Source organism: Melozone crissalis, unplaced genomic scaffold, assembly GCF_028551555.1.
Source record: "Melozone crissalis strain CALT ecotype California unplaced genomic scaffold, PUWL_Pcris_2 ptg000033l_1, whole genome shotgun sequence".
Lineage (NCBI taxonomy): Eukaryota > Metazoa > Chordata > Aves > Passeriformes > Passerellidae > Melozone > Melozone crissalis.
Genome location: NW_026535811.1, coordinates 7,585,585 through 7,608,028, shown reverse-complemented (window position 1 = coordinate 7,608,028; position 22,444 = coordinate 7,585,585). Strand labels below are relative to the sequence as shown.

Here is a 22,444-nt window from a genome sequence, read left to right as displayed (position 1 = left end):
AAAATGAAAGTATTAACAAAGTCAAAGCAATGTGAGCTTTGATAATGGTGTCAGTAGTTATCTCACCTTGGCACTGATGGAAAATTTTCTACAAACTTTTCAAGAACAACATAGAAGCAAGGACAGGATAAGTTAATCCTGCAGAGGCTTCCTTTATTTTAAATTGAGAAGATGCTGCTGATTCATTCAGTTTTCTTCCTTGCTGTCAGAAAGCAGCAAAAGTGTTTGGCTCTCTGGACCTGGTGTCTGACAATTGCTACTGTCACATGAAAGCAGATTTAAGCTTTTTTTTATTAGATTTGTCTTCCAGATCCTGTTTTGCTTGAAGAAAATTGCCTGCACCATTACACAGAACAGATGAAATATAAAATAACCAAACTTTCAACTACATTTCTGTATTTTGGTGCTTTAAAGCAAAGAAGGTAAAAAAGAAGGCGACCATGAAATGCTTTGCATTACTTTGAGATGTTCTAAGTTTTCCCTTGTAAGGAATTACATGCTTCTCTCCCTGCACTGAACTGAAAGGCACTTTTAAAACTCAGAGCAGCGTGAAGTCAAGACAGTAACAGCATCCTGAAGTATGCAAGTTTTCCATTTTGTATGAAGCCATTGAATACACAACAGAAACTCTTCTGTGCTGCAGGGCTGGAACTCCTCTCTCCTGGGATGTTGTTTCCATCCCCTCCCAGTCTCTAGGATGGATTTTTTCCCTTATTTACTCTTGTTGGGTGAGATGGTTGCTACTACCCACTTTTTTTACCAGTTCCTCCAACTACTTCCATCCAGTGGCAGATGCTCCATTTTTATCCTATTATGTCTGGGATAATTCCATCTTTCCTGGCTTTTTTGGATGACTTTAGAAATAAACCCTCGATGATTGAAACATTTCACAATATTTATTCTAACATATCAAGCCATTCCCTGAGGCATCCTTCTCAAAGTTCTTAAATATGTGACGATAATTTTGACAATATTCAATTTTCCCAACCATAAATTAGAAGACAAAACATGAAAGTGAGCTAAAGATTCATTACTTGACTTACACCTGCATATTTTTGATAACCAAATGTTATCTAAGTTATTGAATAAGGCTGATGCCTTGACAAATTCTGACATTATATAATTCTGGTACCCTCACTGGCTTCTGCTGGAAGACTCAGTCCACTTCTTTATCTTGTCACAGGAGGTTCATATTGTGAGTTACAGACTTTCTGTTGAATTTTTTTGATGAGTGATCATTAATTTTTCCCTTTTTTGAACTGTTGAACAGCCTTAAATTCCTTATTTCTTTCAGGCTGAGCCACCACTTGAAAAGCCTCTGTCTGCAACTCATGTGAAACTTCAAGTACAGAACTTGCAATATCTGTAAGACACTGCACCTTCAATTAACATAACTGTGTGCCCTGAACCATTTGTTCCAACCCATATTTATTCTAACTGTACATGATGCATCTTGATTTAACATCTTGATAATGAGAATAATTTATGTTTCTATAACTCAGCCAAAATGATCCAGAGATGTAAAATTTTTGGTTTTTGGTAGTGAGGGGGGGCACAGAGGTGGCTCCTGTGAGAAGCTGCTGGAAGCAATCTAACTTTCATATCAATTGAGTTCTTGAGGTGTTTGCAGCCATTTTCCAAAGGCTGCCAGTTGCCTGAGAGCAAATTATGATGACCATTTATTTATTAGCTTGAACCATCACTGCTTTCATGGATGGTACAAACTAACAATCAAGTTGTTATTCTACCCTTTCACTGCCTGTAGGCCTCTGCTTCTTCAGTCACCCCAATAATAATATCAAACTTTTTCCCCTCTGGTATTAGCAAAATCCCATGCAGCTTCCAAGCCATGCCTTGCTCCCATGTTTGAATATACAGTGGTCAGCTGTGTCCCACCTGAATTCCTATGATCCCTTGGCTGTCTTCTCACAGAAAGGAACAAAGGAGTTAAGTTACATATGAGAAATTTGAAGATCTAATTTTTGGTGTGACTAGAAAGCACTTGAAGTTCTTTAGATTAATAAGGTCTTTTGATTATGTAAGGTTTACAATACTTTTACAATATTTCATACTATGTATGTTCGGATTGAAGTCGGCAGTTTTGGTGTGAATCCTGTAGTAACTCTGCCTTTGATATCTGTCCACAAGAGGTCTCTCCCTTGCTGAAATCCATCAGATGCTAACCAAAACCCCACTAATAACTCAGAGGAATTTTCCAGAACTCTTGAAGAGCTAAACTTCTCAAAGAGAAGGACAATGTGCAAACAACTTTACCAGAGACATGAGGTGCAGGTGGGAAAAAAACATTCATGTGCAGCAAACTGAGCCAATCTTCAGGCCAACCCTAAATAACCTCAATTCCACTTCTTGGAGACAAACAGGAGTATCTCTGTGTTGGAACCCAGGACATTCCTCTGGCTGCCCTGGAGGACTGGCAGGGGGCTCAGAGACCTTGGCACAGAGTCAAAAACACCTGTGCCTTCGATTTTAGCCCATGGAAACAATTGCCAACTTTGTGTGAAGATTTACAAGCCACAAGAGTTTGAGTTAGAATGACTGTTAATTTGTCACAGGGTGAAAAAGTAGAATTTTGGAGTTTCGGAGTGGGGGTTCAAGAGACAACATGGAGGAATCTGGGCATGTCCTGTCTTTCTCCATCTTCTTGTCCTCCATCTTCTGCTGTGATGGTGACACTTTTGTATCGGTTTAGAGTAGAGACAGACTGTCTAACATAGGTGATAGGCATTGGAAAATTATTGTAAGTAAAGTACACGTAGTTCTTAGTATAAAAAGTTAACACCACCCCAACGGCAATCACTGTGCCACAACCCAACCTGCCAGACAAATCTCAGCAGGTCAGAGAAGGAATGTAATAGACAAGAAAAAATAAAAAACCTTGAAAAGCAGAACTGACAAATTTTGACTTCTTCGACGGTTGTGAAGGGAAAAAAGACTTTTTAATACCTCAGGAGCCATTTCAATCACACAAAACTCAAGATCTCTGAGGCCTCACCTTGAAGTATTCAGCCTCACAGGTGGAATTTTTGGCAAGATGAGAGTCGCACTCCTCACGGGCGTTGGCAAATTCGACCCCGTCAGAGCAGGACTGCTTCTCCAGCTGGCTGCGGCAGCACTGCACCTGGGTCATGCTGCAGTAGCAGGGAGGAAAGGGAGAACAATGTCACATATGGGGCAGGAACACATGATGCAACAATTGACAATTAGTACTTGTACTATTTATGTGGAAAGAGGTTTCTGTGGGAGCAATGTTAAACATACAGATATTCTCTGGGAGGAGGCAGATTGTCTGTGCGACATGGTTAATACAGTTCCATTACTAATCTACCTTGCAGTCTGTCCTAGCAACGTCTTTAAACTTCAACCACACCTGCCCCAGGATTCGAGGAACTCAGGGCTGCATACTGGCATGCTTTGTGACAGCTGGTGGCTGAGGAGACTGATGGAAGGGAGAAGTTATTGCATTTGTGGGGTCCCTCGTGGCAGGAAGGAATGATGAATCTGACTCCATGTTCTCAGAAGGCTAATTTATTATTTTATGATACTATATTATATTAAAGAATACTAAACTATACTATACTAAAGAATACAGAAAGGATACTAACACAATACTAAAAAGATAATAATGAAAACTTGTGACTCTTTCCAGAGTCCCAACACAGCTTGGCCCCGATTGGCCAATGAGCGAAAAAAACTCACACCAGAGTCCACTGAAACAATCACCTGTGGGTAAACAATCTCCAAACACATTCCAAAGGAGCAAAACAGAGGAGAAGCAAATCAGATAATTGTTTTTCTTTTTCTCTAAGGCTTCTCAGCTTCCCAGGAGAAAAATCCTGGGCCCAGGGATTTTTCAGAAAATATTAATGTGATAAGAAGTCAGGCCCTGGATCTTGTGAAAACCTGCAATCCCAGTCTACTCTGGCACCTGCTGCCCCAAATCAACAGGTATGGCATGAGGAAGGAAGATCAGAGCATTGTTCTGTGAGACACCTGGAGATCATAGACAGACATGAAGATACCAAGGGAAGTCACAGCAAGAAACAGCAGAGTGTATTGCAAGCAAGGGGAAAAGAAAGACAAGGGAAAGAAAAGTATTACAGGGCAAGGAGATGTGGAGAGGAGACAGGATAAAATTGTGCAGAAAACTTAGTTTTGCTACACTGCTCATTAAATCACTCTGTTTTATCTCAATGTCAGTAAAAAAAAACTGGAAACTTGTTCCTGCAGGGGAAAAAAATCTGCATGAGGAGGCTTTAAACTCCTCCAGTCTGATTGCTGCTGTCGCATGGATACAAAGCCCAGGGAAGAGTTTTCTCCTCTCTCCACTCTGTCTTTATGTGCTACTCTGCTTTGCTGAATAGTTTTGTGGATAAAGCTCTTCCATCACTGCTTTCTGTTACAGACACTGGGAAACAGAGAAAAAATACCTCAGTACTTCTGAAAATCCCCTATTCCACTGCTGGAAATTTTGATAATATCAGGAAGAGGAGTAGGTTAGTGGAACTACTGAATCACAGGCTTCTCCCACCATCACCTGAGATAAATGGCTTAGCATGCACCCCTCTGGAGGAGCTTTCCTGCCCTCCTGGACCATGGAATGAGCTTTCAGCTCCCAGGGACTCCCTCTGCTCTAAGGACAGGCAACCAAAAGCAGGGGACATGTGGGTACTGGGCTCAGATCATGGATCTCTGTGCATGTGGGTGAGGCCAGCTCGTCCACATACATTCCTGAAGATTCCAATTCCTATTTATTAGATTGTCCATAGATCACTTACAACCCAAACCACTCTAGAATTTTACAATTCCATCATTAGTAATGGTCTGACTGTGCAGTTCCCACTTGGACAAAAACAGCCATGATATTTCAATGCACAGGAACTAAAAGCCAGGATAAATTTATGAACAAATTATTCAAAAATGGACTCTAAAATCATAGCAAGAAGTTAAGCCCAGGACAGTAACTTTATTTGGCAGGATATTTGAAGTTTTTGATATCTGATTTAGTTCCAGTTTGGAAGAATATGTAGCCTTTTTGTTGCTGAAATTCCCTCTGAAGCAGAATTTCCATTCCCTGCCCAGCTCTGGGGTGGTCTGACTTTCAGGGCTTTGGAAGCCTCTAAAAACTGAACTCCAAGCCCAAGAGTGTGGGAGCAGAGACTTTCCAGCCTCTTTAGCCCTTCAGATTCTCTTGAGGAGCTAGATATGTCAGCCACAGACTAGCAAACAAATAAACAAACAACAGAAGTCTTTCAGTAGGTCTGTTTGATTCCTGGTGTGGCTTTGTTTTTTTCTAACACCAGCCAACTCTTTGAAATCTCTGAAAAACAGGCAATTTCAACCAAAACAAGAGAGTTTGTCAAAATGTTTCCCACAGCTGTATTCATAAGTCATGTGGTCCACCCCAACTGTAATAAGGAATTAAACATCAACTGGATACTAGATTAAAATACCATTTGTTCATTCTGAGAACAACAACAACAATAAAATCACACTTCATTGCCCAAATCCTGCAGCCCAGTTGCACTGGTAGCAAATATTGCTGGAGACTCCAAACACCAATGTGGCAGAAACAGAGTCAGAAATCCTTGAAAGATGGTCACAGGTGTCTCTCTGGATGACAGACTCAGCTAAAACCTGCTCCCTTTCTGCTCCCCAGCAAGGGGAAGGAGCCAACAGAATATTTAGACTTGTCTCTTGGTGTTATACCTTTAGGTGTACCATTAATAGTCTGGAGACCATTAAAATATTGGTCCCTAAAAATAGAGAAAGTAAAGTAGCCACCTTTCTATGAATCTGGGTTTTTTTAATTAGGAGTAATACTTTAAAAAGCCAAGAGATTTTTTTTCTTTATCTGCCTTATTCTTTTCAGTTAAAAGAGAGCAGTAAAATTTTTCAGAAAATAAACAGGTACTCACAATATAGCAGATATTGTATAACACTAAATATTGAACTTTTAGGAGCATGAGGCCTCAAAAGTGATGTTCATTCAGGATGTTTCAGGTCAAATCATGCATCTCTAAAAGAGGAGTTTTATTCATGGCTCACTAGTGAACAAAAATCACCAAGACATTTAAAAAAATCCTTATTCATTGTTTCAGATGTTGATCTAAAAGTTATTTCACTAGATAATTTGATTATAAATCAAGTTAAGAAATCATGTTTTATATTTTCACTTTTACTTTCTGTTAAAACTTAACCAACTTGGCTGATTTTCATGGAGTTAATTTCCAAATGAAAATCTACACACCCACTTACATCCACAATATTTTCACATTTATTGTTCTCCTGTGTAGAGAATGCATTACTAAACCAGCACAAATTTCATAATAATCTTTTTTTAATTTCTCTTCTTTTCATAAAAACATTAAACTTTAACTTTTTTTCTGAAAACAATATTTTGTCAATCTGCTGTTATTACCCTCTGTCTCTCTCATTCTGCTTCCTTCAAGCTATGTCAGTGCTGTTCATGCATACAGTGGAAGGTCTTGGACAAAATATCAAAATGAAAAAGAATGATTTTGCAAAAACAAACTAGGTCTTCCAGCCTTGGATTCCTCAATGTGCATTCTTGCAACACTAGTAAATAATGCTATTCCTGGTGTAATTCCAGAAAGGCTACACATTGTCAAAGGCATGCAAATACCATATGGAGACAGACTGTTTCTGGCAAGGGAATTGAGTTCACTTGCTAAGAGCTCTGTGCAGGGAAAACTCTTCACTTAGAGAGGAAGAAGACTTATTGGACAGGTTGAGTTCCAAAATTAACTGGCAGCTCTTTCTAGCTGCCTTGAGTTTAACCACACCACAGGAAAATGAATGAATGGGAAAAGACCCACTGCGATGACAGCCAGAGATATTACTCATTAAAATTCTACACTTGTATTAACTGAGCCACAGAGATAAACACTGACATTGTCCAGAGAGATAATACATCGAGATAAAATCATGTGTGAGGCAAGAAACCACAGTGAGAGATTGCAGACATTGGGCCCAGGGCCTTGTTTCAGCTGAAAGCTGGAGTAAGAGCAACCAAGGGGATTTTTGGAAGTTGTGAACTTCACACTGGGTCTGGCTCACCTTGTGTAGGACAAAAGAAGTGAGTATGGCTGTAGTGTGAGCCACAGCACGCTCAGTGAGTGACAGTGACACAGATGGCTCCCTCAGGAAACACAAGGGACTCGGGTAGAAGAGCCTTACAAATGTGCTGGAGCCCAGAGCTGTCACCTTGTGATGTGGCAGATACAAGAATGACAGGGCTGGAAAACAATTCTTTATGTGGAAAACATTTTCCCCTTGAGGGTGGTGGGATTGTGGCACAGGGTGCCCAGAGAAGCTGAGGCTGGCCTACCCCTGGCAGTGCCCAAGGCCAGGTTGGGAAAGAGAAGGCTCTGGGGTGACATAATTGCCCCTTCCAGTACCTAAAGGGAGTCTGGAAGATGGAGAGACTGTTTACAAGGGCTTGGAGCGACAGGACAAAGGGGAATGGTTTCAAACTGACAGAGAGTAGGTTTAGATTGGATGTCAGGAAGAAATTCTTCCCTGTGAGGGTGGTGAGGCCCTGGCACAAGTTACCCAGAGAAGCTGTGGCTGCCCCAGCCCTGGAAGTGCCCAAGGCCAGGTTGAACAGGGCTTGGAGCAATCTGGGATAATGAAAGGTGTCCCTGCCATGGAAGGAGTTGGAACTGGATGGTCTCTAAGGTCCCTTCCAACCCAAACCATTCCATGGTTCTTTGATTACTATGGATGTATTTTAAATGGCTGGGAAATGGCCAAGGGGATGCAATTCCAACTCAGTGAAGCAGTTGGTTCCTCACACAAGAGATTCTAGCAGTGGGCTTCCTTTGAGGGGGACACTGAATCTGAAACACTACTGTTATTCCTTTTCTAAACAGATGATTCAAAACAAGAAGTGCTCATACCTCTCACAGAATATGTGCCTTTTATTTTATAACTTTCTTAACTACATCTCAGTTATGCACATAAGCTAGATGAATCATTAGTGAGTTTATTCTCCAGTTCCTATGAATTCCTACTAAGTCTCCAAAATTAAGATCTTTTGAAGAATAAATTATTTGCAACAGAATCTCAATTCATATAAATCAAATTATTATTATTATATCATCAAGATACTCAGACCTAGATTGTTCAATAAACTTGGTTTCCTGTTTTTCCTGCCTCTGTTTTGCCTGTAATTCTTATGACTCCTCAACTATTTCCTAAATTGGCATTTATTTCCTATCTGTCAATTCTTCTGCGTAAGAGGCTGCTTTCGATGCCAGTATAAATGCAAAAGTCAGAAAACAGAGATTGACTTCCCTGGAAGACACATTCTTTCTGTAATAAAGATCATCTTAACTCTTCTAGAATTATTACTAAGGCTAAATCACACTGCAATCCATTTGAGTAGCGGGGGGGAGCAAAGCAAAGTGTTTTAAATACAAATTTCTCTGTGGAGTTGCCTCTCAAACTACCAGCTGTTTGCCCCACTAATTAAATGTAACAAGTGCATGTAACAGCAAAAATAATGCAAATGATATTGACATAAAAACTACAAATGCCACAATAACATAAGAGATGCAGCAGAATCAAAATCTTAACTAAACATTTTCTTGCATTATTTCATTTGGTAGATTACCAAACAGAAATATCCTATCAATTCTCAGCGGAATGAAGAAATCTGTGTATTAACTGACGGGTTCTATTTTCTACAGTCAGATCCACAAGCAGCTTGGTGACACCAGTGCAGCCATTCTGAGGTGTCCTCTGAGGGGGAAAACCTCTGAGCAAGAGACACTAAATACCACATGGTTAAGGGTGGATGAATCTAAGCTAGACTTACACCAAAAATTAAAAGGACTGGATTGGATGAAAAGAAGGTAGTCAGGAAGAATTCCCCAAGGCTGCATATGGAGTTGAAAAGCTGGGATATAAGAGTTGGATGCTTCATCTTGTAAGTTGGCTTTAATACCTGCCATTTCTGTGGTTTCACATTAGAGTATAGACTGTGTTTTAATACGTAATATGTAACTGTGTTAATACATAACATGTAAGTGTGTACCTGCATTCTCTAGACTCGGATATTAATGGCAGAGAGGCACATATCCTGTTTGTGATTGCCCATTCAACACCCTTGTCACAGCATTCTTCCACTGACAGATCTGCAGAGATGAGGAAAGAGAGAAAAACACAATGTGTTTAATACAATCTTAATAAGTGGTGTTGCATTTGCCAGTTAAAAAACACCCAAGCAAACACAAGCAAGGCAGTTTTTCCCTCTCTGACTTACAGACAGGACAGGGCACCTATACAAAAAGCATCCATGGCCCAAGCAAGCACCTGTCAGCACCTTGCAATAAACTCCAGTGCTGCAGGTTTTCCTTTCTTGGTGAAGCAAACTGCATTTTCTCCTAGCATTCCACACAAAGACACAGCTTAGGGACTGATACACAGGCAGAAACCAGTTCAGATAGTCCTGCCAAATAAAATTATCTTTGGGATTGCACTCATTTATTATCAAAAGCAGAAATAGAAATAAGCAACCTTTTAAAATCCCAAAGAATACAGGATAAATCAAATACCTTATATGAAAAACAAATGAAACAAATTACAAGCAAATTTGCAGAACTATTTTTTTCCTGAGGTTATTATCCAGTTAGTCTCTTTTCAATATTTTACTCAGAAGTATGTCAATGCAAAAGTACTGCAGAGAGGAACAAAAAGGTATATGGTATTTTGATCACTTAACACATGAAAGAAAAATTAATCCTGTTACCAACTTATACCAACACTGAAACTGAGGGGAACCACCCCAAAGACAATTATTTGTGTAGAGTATATTTTTGCAAGCTTCTAATTTAATAAAACTGAATACTGTTAATGAACTGACAAGCACTACAGGTTTGCTTCATGTTCCAAGTGCAAAAGTTCACTGCTCAGCAGGTGTATCAGAACTTGGAATAAAACAGGAGTCACGCTTTTCCATTAATTGTCTTGTGGTCTGAACACTGAACAGCTCCTTGTGTAACAAATATGAAAAATATGTAAAAAAACATCTGGTTATCCAGAGGGACAGCTTTCCAATGATTTCTCTCTGTTTCCTCAGTTTTTTAACTGATGGCCCTGACAGGTTTCACCGATGAGTGCTGAGGGAGAGGGGTGATGACATTGCCAGCTTATACATGAGGATTTTGGAGCTCAGGGTGAATGAGAGGAATTCCTGAAGGATGAAGGAGAACAAGTGTCTCCCTGACCTCAAGAAGGACAAGAGAGAAGATCTGGGAAACTACAAGCTGGTCAACCTCTTATCAGAATCAGAATCTCTTCTAGAATCACAGAATCATTCAGGTTGGAAAAGACCTCTGAGATCATCCAGGAATTCACATTCCTTGAAGGGGAAGGCAGATAAAAACACACAGAGAAGTTAATTCCCTCCAGTAATTCAGGGCTTTTTTTGCAGGGAACAACCTATATTCCCAACTAGTGATTATAATTCAAAGCAAAAATGAAAGAATTAAGTGAGATTTCAGGATGCATCAGTCATTTTGAGGTAGGTACTCTTAAGGCAGTTATCAACTATATAGTGCAAAGCTGTGGATTTCTGGCAGGATTCTGGCTTTCCCTGCTTAGGAAACCAAAATGAAAAATGTTTAAAGAGAGATTAGGAGGACGATGAGGGGAATCAAAGTCCTGCTAAATGAGGAGAAACAGACCATTTTAGGCATAGATAAGTAAAACCTGTAAAAGGGCACAGTTCCTGTCAACAAAAATTACAGTATTACAGTATTATTACAGTAAACAACAATCAAAATTATTGGATCCAGTAAAGCAAACATGTGTTATTAAGAAAATTATTATACTTAGAATTGCATTTAAGTGTTGGTTTGCAACAGGGCTCTGTATTCTATGACCCAGGTCATTCTTCTAGTCTTACCCAAAATAATGGTCAAAATTCTGTCATTACTAAGTCAAGGCAATATTTCTCTTGAACCCCTCAGCATGTCCAGAATTCATGCCAGTGACTGAAAGCTAAGTGCAATTTATAATGCTTTGGATTAAACTAGTCTAGTAAATTAAAGTCTGCCTGAAATCCATGAATTTGTGTCTAAGCTCTTCTTTGAGCACAGGGACCCTGTCTTGGGCCTTCCAGCTGACAAACATCATATGCATCAGATTTCATACAAAGCACTACAAATAACCTCCTTTTTAGTGCTGCTGTCTGCAATCAATCTTAAGTGTGTTGAAAAATGATACACATTTCACTGAAATGCAGAGCTGGCTGCAGGTTTTTGCAGGGCTTTGTACAAATGAGTCTTCAGCCAAATTCCTCCCCAGAAGGACAATCCCTGGCTCTGGACACCAGCTCTTCCCTCCAAGCCCTGGCAACACACCTCTACTCCAACCAAATAACCCAAGGATTTAAAGCAGGCCAAGCTAAGCAAGCTTCTCTGAAGGAGTGCATCCAAGCAAAGAGGGATCATGGAGAGTTTGTGGAAGGAGGTCTGTGGTCCAGGCCCATTGTTTTGGTGACATCACAATTCATATCCTCTAAAGATCCTGCCAGACATCTCCTGAGAATAGAGGGAAGTGAAAAACAACCAGTAAAAAAATAAAGCACTCCACCCTCAAGGCCATTCTTCTGAAACGTAACAATTAAACAGTGAAAAACATTTTCTCTTGGCTTTGCAGTTTAAAAATGGTAGTTCATGGGCAAAACCCTGCACTTTCAAAATCTCCAAGTGAGAGTCTCACATATCAGGTGTCAGCCTCTGATTGCACTGGAAGTGATTCCATTTGGGCATTAAGAGTTGCTAATAAGTGTTTAGAAGCAGGACAGAATTACCACCTCCCAGCTGCAGTTCTGTTGCTGATTCCACTGTACACACGCGCACGTCCATGTGGCTCCCAGTTGGAAATCCTTGTGCAAAAAGGTCATTCTGAGGCTGTTTGTGCCTTCTTGCACCTTCTTCAGGGGACCAAGAGCACAGAGGGGCTGTGGCCACTATACAGCCTCTCCTAACTTTGAGCTGGTACTGCAGGGTGGGCAAAGAACCAGGCAGTGGGAAGCAGAAGGTAGAAACCACTCTGATTATGACATCTCAAGGAATCTCACTGAAAAAATGTGTTGCTTTTTTTTTTTCCTTGACTGTAACTACATGTCTTATTCAGCTGGTGGGCTCCTGGCACACCTCAGACCTGCAATGATCAAGCAGGAGGAACAGCACTGCTCCACTGAACCTGGTGCTCCTTCAGCAATTTTGCCAAGCGCACCATGCTTCAAGCAAACCAGCCAGAGAAATCTCAGGCATCCTAAAGACAATGCTGTTATGGGAAAATGCTGGTGCCATCACCTGTGCTCAGATTAAACGCGCCCTTTTGTTGCCATCTTATTGCAGGGGTTCCATGCTGTTGTCTCCTTATCACAAAAGTTCCATACCTTGTTGGTGTTTCTCATGGTCATCTCCTCAGAGCACTGACTGTTTCTTCTTCACAAAGCAGCCAACTAACTCCAGTTCCTCTCCCAACCACTCTTTTATAGCACTATTCTTCTCATTGGTTACACCTGTAGCCTGTTAAACTCAGGCCTGTTCCTCATCTTTGATAATTGGCCCAGCTGCAACTCCTTAGGGGTAAGATTACTTTCTACACTATCTTTATTTTCTTATATTCTCTCTCCCTACACCCTTTTATTTGGAGGGAGAAACCCTACAGCAAAGTTGTAACATGCAAGAAAACAGTGTCAGATCCATTTTGTAAAGTTGAGGAATGCTGATTCAACTTTCTGGTATCACAAGACAGAAAAATATGAGTAGAAACCAGAGCTCTGTTAATAGGGGGGAGCATGTTAACTTCCTTTTCATCAGATACAGTAATTTTACACGCTTACTGATTTGTTCAGAAAATCCCAGGTCTATTTTGGATAAAATCCAATGCAGCTTTATCACCACTTTTATCACCAATTCCTGTACAAAGGTACGTGCAGCAGGGCATCCAAAAGAACTTGAGCTCTGTGAGTAAGGTAACAGCAAGGATGTCTGTCCTAGTGGACACCTGGAGTATGTTGGATTGTGAGAGAGACTTCAGGAGTCTTGGGAAGGAGACAGCAGAAACACAGCTGGAACTAAATTTCTCTAATTTTACAAAAGATGTCATGAAGAAAATCTATCAGTTAGGGCTTGATTAAGGTCAAAAATATTCAAACACTATGTGTGCATGATGCATTCATATGCTGGTTCAGAGCTATGTTTACACAGACGTGATGTGCACAAGAAAATGTTGTTTTAAGAAAAGGATTTTTTAACAGGATTGCCATAACTTGTGGGAGTTCAAAGCAAGAAATGAGGTTGATATCTGCATGACCTTAGGCTTCTGTGATGCAATAATTGCTTATTCAGCTGCTGCAGTGAATATTTTTTGCAAAAGAAAGATAAGCTGAAGAATGCAAAAAAAGCATGATTCCTGGAATGAGAGCCCCTGAATTGTCTCTTGCAAATGAAAAGCAGCAGTAAAGAGAACTGGATAAATTTCATAGCAGTAGCATTCCAGCTACATCAAGAAGGGAGATTTTTTTTTTAGGTAACAATCTTCAACAGCAGATATTCTCCACTGTTGCCTCTATTGGAAAGGCCTTCATATATTCCAGGATTGGGTGGCTGTTCATTACTGATTTGTGGAACAGTTATCAACCTGATGGTGAAACCAAACCAAAGAGACACCTGAGCCCAGTCAGGATTGCCTGTTCTTCAGGGCAGTCAATGATGTGACCCTCAAACTCCCTGATTTCCCAGCCCACATAACCAGCTTTATTTTGGTGTAGATTTGGAAGTGAGTCCAGGTCAAGGGGTCAAAATCACACCTTCTTATTCAGATGTTTATAGTCCTTTAAGCACATGAATTGATTATGTTTGCAAAATGCGGTGCAGATCTTGCCTCTCACCCAATTTAGTCTGTAAGAGGCTCAGCACTGTGGAATGTGAGGAAACAAAACAAGATCATCACTTCTCAGCACACGAGGATACAGGCAACAGATAGACTCTGTGAGAGCTCAGCACTGATCCAACATGTTTCAGTAACAGTATGTCATGCAGAATTTTTGGAACCTGTGAGCACAGCAGGCACACACTGGTTTAGGTTTCCAGTAAGAAAACCACTTTCAGCAGTCACTGAGTACCTTTCTGATAAAACCTCTCTTGTCCTGTCCAGAAAACCCTCTCACTAGTGATGCTCATCCATCTAACTGCCAGCTGGAAGAAACTCCAAATCTGCTTACAGAATTTGATCCTCAGCATGACAGACTGGCCAGCCATCATACTCAGAGTCACATTCTTTGTCTTCCAATCTGCATTCTCACAAAATTACAGCAACTGCATATCTGTTTAACCAAGGCTCCCTTTGCTCAACATTCAGAGCAAACAGAGTGTGCTTGGCCTGCTCTGCTACACCAAATTAATTCCTCCTGAGCAGTGACACTGGGCTGTTATCAGGTGGACAAACTCAGCTGCTTCTGTGGCAGGGACAGCAGTGCTGGCAGCTGGGATGTGCATTCTTGATTTTTTTCCTTCTTCTTACATTAAACTGTGGAAATGCTGTCTTTGGCAATGCAAACACACTCTGGCTGGCCTCTTAAGGTATGGAATAGACCTGGAGACATGTTTAGACAAGAGGGAAGCCAGCTGACTTCAAAGGTCCAACTGGCAATAGACTAACATGACAAATACAGCTTTGCTCATCTTCATTGTGTGTAAACCTAGGAAATGGGCACACAGATCAGGGGAAAGGGTGAAGGAGACCTGAAACCATGAAAGGGAGAGATGTACAACAGAAAATCTCAAAGAGGATCTGTGACTTTGGAATCCTCTCCTCCAAGTGTGAGGGGTAATACTGGAGGTTTATGGGCTGATAGACAATCACTCACAATTCACACAGCTACAAAATGCTACATCCTCTCTAAACATTTTTAAAGGGTTTGAACCTTTGCTTTCAGATGGATTCTCAGCTAAGAGTGATTATTTCAGGACAGCTGAAATCACTGAAGAAACCCAGTTAACACAGTAAAGCAGCAGCACCCTAGAGGAAATGCCTGGTATGTTAGTGTGTTTTGTGGTTGGATTGAAAAGAGCCAACACTTTACTGGAAATTATTTAGGTCTGGGGAACACTCATTTACAGGGAATGTGAGTCTGGTAGCACCAGCAATGGCCATCACACAACTAGGGGGATTTTTCAGACACAGCCAAACCTCATTTTATGAGATATCTGTGTGCTGTTTATAAAACAAGTTCTTAAAACCTTCCATGGCAATAGCTGGTGATGAGGACAGGCCTGACAGAGGCAAAGCTATGGTGCAACATCCATTATGTCCTTAGAGGGGAAAGCACACTCTGCTTTACTGCAGAGTTTCATTATGCCTTGGGTCTAAAAAAATCTTCCTAAAAGTAGGCAGCTGGCTACTAAAAATTAGAAAAGACACCTCCATCTATTGCAGGAATAAGGCATCTTAGATATATAGATATATACATACACACATATATATATGTATCTCAAAATATCAGAAAAGATAATGATATAGAAGGCCTCAGCAGGTTATCTTGTCTTACTCACTACTTTCAGGGAGACATGATAAAATTCAGTCACTTGTGGGCAGAGCTCTTTGTAGTTATTTAAAATCAGTACCAAGTGAGGCTGATTCCCAAACTTGTCCAGGCAATGCCCAAACTTGTCCAGGCAAGTGCTCTTGTGCTCCAAGATCTCATACATTCAGCAAGAACAGAATTTTTTTTTTTAATAATTTATTACCTGACTGTTTGCTCCAAAAGCTCATTTCAATTCATTCTTTTGTCACTACCTCTTGAAAACCCAACTTTTTGTGTACCTGAAGACTGCTGCTCCCTGAGGATGCCTTTCCTGGGAACAAATTAATACCTATTTTTTCATCCTTCTGGATGGGTTCTTTTTTGGGCTTCCATGAGGAGGCTGAAGATAAAAGACATTAAGACTAGAAGAATAAAGAATTTTCTGAAAATTTCTAGAAGACATGAAAGTGTTGAGAGAAACTTGGAGTCCACTGAATCAGCATTGTGTAAACAGCCTAGAATGTGTAGTTTCTGTCCCAGACTCTACATCCTCACAAGAACATGAAACAAGATGGTGCATTCACAAGATGACATGATGACATGGAAGGACATACAAAAAAAGACTTATAATAGGAAGAATTGCAACTGCTCTGCCTGACAAATGCATGCTAAACTTTGCCCTTCACTTTTCCCCCTGTAAAAAAATCATGCAAATAATGAAATAACCTCACAGGAAAAGTGCCAAATAAGGCATTCTCATTTAAGAGCAAATTTTAATCTTCTCTTGATTTCTCATTTCAAGTAATGAAAAATGGTGTGATTAGAAATTTTTATTTAGGGTACTAAAATTAACCTATTGCTAGTCCTGTTCATTTATATAAAGGCCATGTCCTCAAATGTACTGCAGTAAAATGACAGCCTATAGGTAGACTTTAAACAGTTTTGAGTCCAAGTATATGTATATATCCAAAATAAAGCTACTTAAATGAGGATATGAGAATGTGACAGAGCAGCACATCTCATTATATTGAACATATATACTCAAGCATTTATATTGCCTGAAAATTAGAAAAATTATATATATTATACATATATTATATATAATATATATATATTATATATATTATATAGAAAATTAGAAAATTATTTCTATTTCTATTGCTATTCTGTAAAATGATTACAGGAAAAACTTTTTCACACTGGGATTTCTGTATTTTCATCTGACTAGTAAATTAATAATAATGACAATAACTATGCTTTTATATACTGCTAAAGTAAAATGTATCTTCTCTGTAGGCAGCATGTTTATTGCTGAATATGAAAAATTATGGACAATGATGAAAGGTTCTGATATTCTAGTATTGCCATATTTAAAGAACAGTCAGGAAACACTAAGCAGATGGGATAAAATTTATAGCACAATGGGTCAGGGTTCAAGTGTGGAAGGAACCACAGACTTAACAAAGCAGGAAGAAAATACAGACCCTTTTTTTGCATATATATATACATATAGCAATGCTTTAGGGAAGGTTTCATTTTAGAGAAAACATTACCAGAACTCTTACATGAGACTTTCCTAACTTTCCTAATTTTGCAATTTTCTATACTGAGCCACAAATCAACATCTATCTCTCCCAGATTCTCTTACTAAGCATTTACATTAAAAGTACTCAGTACCTGAAATTTAGTCAGTGACCAGAGCAAAGCTGAAAGGTGGCAGTATATCCAATGAGTGTAGTGCAAGTAGCATTTACACATTAAATCCTTCCAAAGCTTCATAAAATCCTTGGAAATACCGTAAAAGCTGGAATATAGCATATGAAGTATTTCTACATCTGTACACTTCAGACCTGATAAAAAAGATCTTTTCTGGTATTGCTTTCTTTATTACTAAGATTAAAGTCTCAATCCAGATTTTGACTAGACTGAAAACCAAACAACTTATTGGGGCACATAGAGCACCCTTGTGCAGCATTGTTCATTTGTGGTGCTACTACAACCCAGAAATCAATACTTCCTATAGATATTTCCTATACCTGTGTGCTCAGTACCCAAAACTGCATCAGCCTTCTCTGAATGAAAATGTAACAGTATTTTGACTAACTGAAAAGAGTATGAATGAAAATCCCTGAAAATCTTGAAATTTATTTTCTTCTTAAGATACAGCAGCACATGCTTCAAATCCAAAAGGCAGTTTATCAAAACTTTTAAGTCTGAAGTAGTTTATAATAGGTACAAATCAGAGACAAAGTACTTGTTAGTGCTGAGGGAAATAGAAATGTTGCATGCTTTAAAATGTGAACAGAAGAAACTTAATGAACTTAAAACTTTGAACTGAATGAACTGTTGAAATGAACTTTGGCCTTAGCCAAAGATTTGTTGGTATGTTGAGGAGAGTACAAGTATGGGAGATGCTCAAAGCATGCTGCATGCTGTTGATCAGAGAAGAATTTCAACACAATTTGTTCTGGGCTGTCCTCTGTCTCACCAGAGGACAAGCAACCTTGCCAAGTCTGATAAAGATGCAGGTGACTGTCACAATTTCCCCCTCACTGTACACTCTGTCACTGTAAATCACCCAGTACATCATCTTAGCACGTCCTTGTCTACTCCTTCTCCCCTTACTTGACATTATTCTGAACATTTCTAAGCTAATTTTTAGTCACTAAATATCATGGCCAGTAATTCTGGCCATTTTTCTGGAACTCTTCACTGATCTGTACTGACTTTTTCCCTCCTTTTTAGGCTTTTTGCTTGTTGTGGCTTCTTCCTATGTTTTTTCTCTTGCTCCTGACAACTCCTTCATGGATTTCTTTGCAGACAAGTTTTCTGTTCTTTCTTACCCTGCAATCTTCTCAACCTTCTTCTTCCACTTCTACATCTTATCTTGGAGCAATGCTGTCCATTACACAATTTAATTGTGTGATGACTTAACAATTAAAATCTCACTCCTGGCCTGTCTCTTTCCATCAAATCTACACAAAAACACAAATGCCTAACATTTCCAGAGTGCTCACAAAACTTCTGCCTGTTTGGCTACAATTACCTGCCTACTTTGTTATTTCTTTACTTCAGTCATTTTCTTTGCTTCCTGTAACAGTCATCCATCACTTTCTGCTACATTTTCACAAAAGCTTTCGTTCATTTCTCTCTTTCTTACTAACCCATTCTGTGTTACCATTGAAATTCTTGCCTGTGCCCTGAAGTTGTTTTATTTGGATTTCAGCTCTCTCTTTCTTGACCTTCTCTGTTTCATCCCCTTTTATTCTCTACAGATATTTTACAAATCAAGTAAACCCAGATTCTCTGCTTACTGAGTTCATTTTACCACCTGCTTCTTTAGAAGTAACCATAACTCAAAAAGCCAAACTCAAAATCTTTCATGGCCCCAGTTAACCATTTCAGTCAAGTCCCAGAGGGCTAAAGCCCATCTTTCATTTCAGAAAATAGGAACAGAAGCATTGTAGAACAAGTTGGTCTTAACACAACTATTTATTGAAAACACATGCAAAGTTGATATGAAACTTGCAGAATGGGCTGAAGTAGGACAACAAATTTTACAACTTTTGAAAATGCATTGACCTACTCTCAGATAATGCTTGAAACCTAACAGAACAATATAAATATACTGCAGTAACTTGATAAGCTGGTTTATGGGGGTTTCTCTTGGATTTCACTAAAACGTCTGCTTTCAATTACAGAGATGAAAAACAAAGAGCTTTAACATCTTGCTCTTCTCCTGATTGCAATAAAATGTCACCTCTGAAAATGGCCTCTTAAAACAAAACTCAACTAAAAACTCAACTAAAAGCCAATTTAGAGGTAGCACTCATGTTTTAGAACTGGTGGTATATTAATTTTTTGGGGCAGACTTTATCCATGGTAACACACAAGGAAGCACAGATTCAGCCTTTTATGTGTCCTACCTCCACCCATATACTCCTTACAAATGTACTGTTATAAAAGCACATGTAAAAATCATAATCTTAAAATAAAACTCCTTCCACAAAGTCAGTGGAACATTTTTTTTATTACAACAGTAACCTTCCCCTGAATAGACACGCTTCCAGATGTTTAGTGAGTTAAAACTGTGCCTGCAGTACCAAGATGTGCCAAAGAGAGAGCTGCAGGATGAACTATTAATACCCTGACTGGCCATGGTGATGGAATTGATCTTCTTAGTTTTATGGTAGTTGATAGGCATTAAATAATGCAATGTTTACAGTAAAAAAAAAAAAAAAAAAAAAAAAGTTGCATCATGAAATGTTTTAAGGTTTTAAGATCCTTACTCTTGCAATGATGTACATACCCTATATTAATGTGCACTGGGCAGTTCCCCTGAAGGCAGTCCCTTCAGCTCCTTCAGGATGAAGACTTTAAGAGCCACTGATGATTTGCTGAGTCATTAGTGAGGAAAAGCAATTAAGAAAACTGATGGCACCAAATTCAGAAGAAATCTGTATTTCATAAATACGCTGTTGTGGTAACTTGGCAGTTGTATCACTACAGCACATGGGAGCTCCTCTCTGCTCCAAGGCCTCTCATTCCAGACCTGCAGAGGAGCACAGGCTCTGCCCCAAAGACTTCAACAACATCACTTCACCATGTAATTACTTCATTTACCTCTAAAACACAGATTATTATTCAATATTCATTCATTATTTTTCCAAGTGAAGTCTACTCTTTAAATCCTAAGCAAGGATCCTCACTTGCTTTCAGACATTTAAATCTAATTTTACCCAGTTTACTGTTAAGTTTTAAGAAACAAAAATTCTCAAATTAGAGTATGGATTCTAATTTGGAAATCAAACCCTGATATATATTTTACTGCTAATTTTTGTGTTAAAAAAACTTTTTTAAAACGGAGCTTATACATCTAATGACTTCCCAGTTTTCTAAAAAGTTATCCAGTAACTAAGGTTAAATGTACAGAGGTTACAAACGGAAATTATTCATGTTCCACAATAATGTTGGATGCTTAAAATTACTATGTCTGCTCACTGTGGCACATCAAAGCCACAGTTTTGCTGATGCACTCTGTTGTCTAAGGCAAAGTAGGAGCTATTTTGATTCTGGAGGTGAATGCTGGTCTTCTGACCATCTTGTTCTGTCCCTCTTTAAAATGAGCTCTACAATTCTTTATCAAAGCAGGTATTTTGGCAGGTATCTGTGACGAGTGCTCTGCTATATAAAAATCCAAGACTCAAGACACTGTGATATTAACAAATTGTTTGTTTCACTGGCTTTTGTCTGCCTAGGCCAGTGACCATGTGTTTCCAAGTACTTGCCCGGAGTGTAATGAAACCTCAGTGGACCCCTTGGGGTCACTCTAATGGAAAAGTCACTTACCTGTGAGCTGTGATAAAGTCATTATCACCATAGGACAAATACTTTCTTTGTCACCTCCTACAAATTAAGACTTGCATGAGATTTCTACGACGAATTAGTCAGCACTAAGAGAGCAGGAATAAAAGCATGCAGTACAGTAAAGGAGTCATGGCTCGGATCCAGATCCCAAAACCAACCAACCAATGCTTTCAAAACCAACCACATCACACGGTACCATTCGCACACGCTCCACGTTTTATCTCCAAAGAGCCTGCATCCTTTGCTCAGCTATTCCTCCCCACGTTTTATCTCCAAAGAGCCCGCATCCTCTGCTCGGCTATTCCTCCCCACGTTTAGTCTCCAAAGAGCCTGCATCCTTTGCTACTCCTGCCTCTCCTCTGGGATCCCAGCGAGCTGCTGGCTCGGTTTCCCGTGCTTTCTTTCGGCTGGAGCTGTGTCCGGCAGGTCAGAGCTGCCGCCTCTGCTGCCGCCGCTATCGGATCCGTCGCTCCCGCTGGGGACCGGGGGCACCGCGCGGCGCCCGCCCCGACATGTCGCGATATTCCTGCGATATCCGCCGAGCCGCTCTGGATCCCGGGTGGGCTGGGGGTGTCCGTGGAGCGAACCCATCGCCCTCTCACACAGAGAGCTCAACACCCGCGGCACGGCACGGCACGGCACGGCACAGCCCAGCCCGTCCCGTCCCGTCCCGTTCCGTCCGGCGGAGCCTGCCCGGGGGCAGCGGCGGGGCCGGGGCTCACCACGCCTTTCTGCTCACTTGGACGTGGCAGCGGCGCTTTAAAGCCTGCCCGGGACGTGCAGGGACACGGGGGAGAAGGGGCCCCATGGCCCGGCAGCCATGCCCGGGTCCCTGCCCGCTCTTACCTTGTCCCCGGAGCGAGGGCGGCAGCAGCGCCAGGAGCAGGAGCAGCCGCAGGGCCCCGTCCATCGGCGGGCAGCGCTGGCCCCGAGCGGGTCTCGGCTCTCCTCAGGCGGCCGGGGCGCTCTCCCTTCTCCCTTCCCGCTTGCTGCTGCTGCTGTCCCAGCCGCCCCAGACCGGTTGGGAAGGAGCTCGCAGGAACCCCCCACTCGGTGGGCTTTACAAAGATTTAATTCAGTGCCTGCCCGCTTAATGATCCAGCCTGCAGGACGGAGCCGTGGCCGCAGCTCGGAGGCACCGGAGGCTGCCTGGGGCTGCCGATGGCCCGCCGCCCCCACACGCCCTCACAGTGACTCCCCGGAGCTCGGCGAGCGGCAGATCCTCAGCCCGAACCGTCTCTGATCCCGTGAAACAGAAGTGCAGCGACTTCTCTCGTCTCCAAGTAGAGGGAAGCCACAAACAAAGGCAAGACAAAGCAAAATAAAACAAAAGAAACCACCTAGCAGAGGTTTAACGTCTAAAGGGGGAATATTCAACTTCCCCTCCCCTTCTAGGTCTTTACCCCAGTACAGCTTTTGTCAGTCAGATATGGTTTTTAAGAGCAGAGAGATTCTAGAATCTTGCAATGAAATTCAGTGGGGAAAATA

The 22,444-nt window shown here is 40.7% G+C and overlaps 1 protein-coding gene across 1 annotated transcript in view; it reads right to left on the bottom strand.

Annotated features, from left to right (window-relative positions):
- Positions 1–21,885, bottom strand: part of FBLN1 (fibulin 1) — a 63,284-nt gene extending 41,399 nt beyond the window's left edge. The window contains exons 1-3 of the mRNA XM_054282012.1: positions 21,803–21,885; positions 9,080–9,179; positions 3,014–3,149 (exon numbers count right to left, since the gene is read on the bottom strand). Coding sequence (XP_054137987.1) covers positions 3,014–3,149; positions 9,080–9,179; positions 21,803–21,866 — 300 coding nt within the window. The 5' untranslated portion in view covers positions 21,867–21,885. The remainder of the gene's footprint in view (positions 1–3,013; positions 3,150–9,079; positions 9,180–21,802) is intronic.
- Positions 21,886–22,444: the final 559 nt, after the last annotated feature.